Source organism: Plasmodium cynomolgi, assembly GCF_000321355.1.
Source record: "Plasmodium cynomolgi strain B DNA, scaffold: 0190, whole genome shotgun sequence".
NCBI classification, from domain to species: Eukaryota; Apicomplexa; class Aconoidasida; order Haemosporida; family Plasmodiidae; genus Plasmodium; species Plasmodium cynomolgi.
Genome location: NW_004192775.1, coordinates 1 through 3,236, shown reverse-complemented (window position 1 = coordinate 3,236; position 3,236 = coordinate 1). Strand labels below are relative to the sequence as shown.

The 3,236-nt window shown below is 27.4% G+C and overlaps 1 protein-coding gene across 1 annotated transcript; it reads right to left on the bottom strand.

Moving 5' to 3' along the window:
* Positions 1-743: 743 nt before the first annotated feature.
* PCYB_002890 (CYIR protein) lies at positions 744-2,355 on the bottom strand (the record flags this gene model as incomplete). Its single annotated transcript, XM_004227710.1, has 3 exons — positions 1,846-2,355; positions 1,201-1,743; positions 744-1,160 (listed from the first exon to the last, which is right to left on the bottom strand). Exons 2-3 carry the CDS (start codon positions 1,741-1,743, stop codon positions 744-746), a joined length of 960 nt encoding a protein of 319 aa, XP_004227758.1. The 5' UTR covers positions 1,846-2,355.
* Positions 2,356-3,236: the final 881 nt, after the last annotated feature.

The following is a 3,236-nucleotide window of genomic DNA, read 5'->3' as shown; positions in this document are numbered from 1 at the left end:
GGATGCTACCTCGAAGGCACATTATGAAAAAAATAACAAACGTCAAGACGAAGTATCATTTTGACAAATATGTAGAAACCAAATTTAATTATTTTCATCAGACCAATCAATCATAAAGGAAAGGTGCAAATCAAATAAGTAAAACCTCATTAATTTAAAAAAAAAAAATAAATAAAATAAATAAATAAATAAAAACACAAAAACAAATTTAAAGGAGATTATTATTACATGTTTACAAGAAAAAATAAAATTTATCCAAAAATATTATATTCTCGAATAGAACTTAAAATATTTTTATGACTCATTTTTGATTATTTTTCCATTCCTTCTTCTAGCACTTATTGAACAAATTTGCCATAAGAAGTTGAGTAAAACACTTCTTTACATTATTCTTACACGTAATTTTTTACTACCCTTAGAAATAAAATGCAAAGTCTTATGAAGTATGATAGGCTATACGTATTCTTTCTTTAGGTAGATCCATTTTCCTAGAACTTGAAGAAGGCCTCTTAGGACTTCGATTTGGGGCATGGGCTGGTCTATTTGGCACATTCCTCCTTTGAGAATCTCCATAATATACGTTTTGAACATTTTGCTCACCTCCTATTGGCATTTCCATATACCTATTTTTCTCCTTTGAGTCTTTACGACCAATCCATCTTCCGAAAGGTGTAAACTAAAAGGTGAAAGAACGAAGTAAAATATATGCAGAACATTGAAACTATGCTCTACTAAAACATTTACTAACTGTGAAAATAACTTATATATGCGCACATTTTATAATTATTATATACCTTGTAATAAATAAAAAAAACGGAAACTACTCCTACTAATAATGCTGCTAAGGTAGAACCCCGGAACATAGGTGTTTTAAATATACTATCCTCTGTGGTCTCAAAATTATCGATAGATTCGACTGTAGAAGAATCTGTTGCAGATGATCTGTCAACATTATCTGCAGTATTTAAATTCTGACCTTTATGTATTGCAGTTCGTATGGCATCATTTTCTACAGTACTTAAATTCTTACCTTCTATATCTTTAAAAATTATAATTTCATTCAATTTGTCCTTGTCTACACACTCTATTGTCTTATCCTCATTAATTTTAATATAAGTACAAGGTATTCTTTTCTTTCTCCCTCTCCTCCTCCGTGATGTCTTCTAGACGTTGGTGCATATGTATATGCCACCATGTGACTCTTTTTAAATTCTTCAGTATACTCATCCTTTTTCCCTTTATGAATTCCCCTAGGGAGCTGTATCCTTGCATCCATGCCGGCATCACTGGAGTAATATTAGATTTTGTGGCACCTTTTCCATTCTTATTTGTACCTATAGAAAATTGATTCGTATAGTCTAAACTAGAACTTGCACGATTATGGGATTCTTTTTCTTTATCTTTTTTTAATTTAGAATAAAAATTTTCCTCTTCCTTTGTAGGTCTAAATATATGTTCATAATCCCGGTATCCTTTTTCAGAGTTATAACACGAAACCAATGCATAATCGCTATTCTTAAGTGCATAATTTATAAGACACCTAACGTTTTGAATTCTCGATTTAGATTTGTTTTTGCTTTTATGCCATCCAACTCTCACATTAGGGATAACAACATCAGTTTCATTTGGTTTATATGTATCAAAATATTTATATTTGTCATTTTCACCTATTTGTTCAGAGATATCTATACCATGTTTATCTGTTTTTGAAGAACTTTCTGTTTCTGTTGATCCTCCTAGCATTGATAAAAGCACATTTGGATCATACTTTGGATTACATCTAAAATAATGATCACAAAGGTGATAAAAATTAATGTTACAACAACCACTTTTTTTTTTTTTTTATTATAGATCCAAAATATGATCCACGTACTCTTTATACTTTTCATGTCCATTCTCCTTATTTTTAATACGAGTATTAATTTCATCAAAATTAATAAAATATTCATATAGGTCTTTCTCTACTTCCCAATCACCCATATAGTCATCATAATAATCGTAGCATTCAAATTTTACAGCACATTCATTTTTAATGGAACACTGCACTTTGTTTTTTAGTTTTTCCGTAAGAAAAAATGCTTCAATGTTCTTATTGTTGTTACAATTTTGTTTTATTTTCGCATACACCCAGTATTTTAGCAATATACAGTAATTAATAGTATCACCCCCGTGTTTATTACATAATATATCTTCCAAGTTATTAGCAAACTGTTTACAAATATCCTCAAATTTAGTACAACTGATACTATTCGTACCATTTATTTTACAATCATTATCATAATTATTGCCTCTATTATTGTTTTCATTGAAGTGTTTATATATTTTATCTGAAGTCAAATCTTTCAGTACCTCATCCTAAAAATTATGTATTATAAGCAAATCAGATAAATATATAAACTTATATTTTAAAGAATTATTTATTGTTCTTTAAGACAATTTTTAAATTCAAATAAGTGATTAACAATGTTTTGTATAAAAAATTAAAATATACCCATTTGCTGGTAGTTTGCGTCTCCCCTTCCCCTGGCTTTGCCATTCTATATCAAAATGTACTTATTAAATTAAATAATAAAAATATTAGCTACAATAGCATTTCCATATATAAAAATGAATATATATAATGTACTGTCTCATAAAAAGTAACTTTATACTCGTTTAACAAAATATTATTTTTTTTATGAAATATTTTTTTAAATCTAGAAAATCATTGAATCGTTATAATAACATAAATATGGAACAAAATAATCAGTTGTAACTTTTATAAAATGTTATTCATGTTTTAAGCATATATGTTCAAACAAAACGCACATTTATTTGTAAAATTAAAATTCTGTAAAATTTTAAGATGTAAACATACTGTGTACATTTCTACTAATAATGTATATTAAAACAAATTTCACCTGAATTTTGGTTTATATGAGGTTTAAATATATTTAGTCATTCATTTTAAAGATATATGTAACCTTTTAACACGTTTATTATATGTAAGTATATTTTCGGTTGAAAAAATGAATATGCTTGATTATGTATAAACTTCGTATTGAAGTTCAAGTATGTAGGAACTTTTTTATTCTTATTTTTTAATTGCCGTATTATAGAAGCACTCATGCTGTTTTGTCACTTTAACAAAAGCGACTTATGAATATGAAATTTAATAAAATGGAAGATAAATGTATCAAATGAGTTTTCAAATCCTGTGGGAAATAAATGGAATCGGGTTAAACTTAAAATTATTA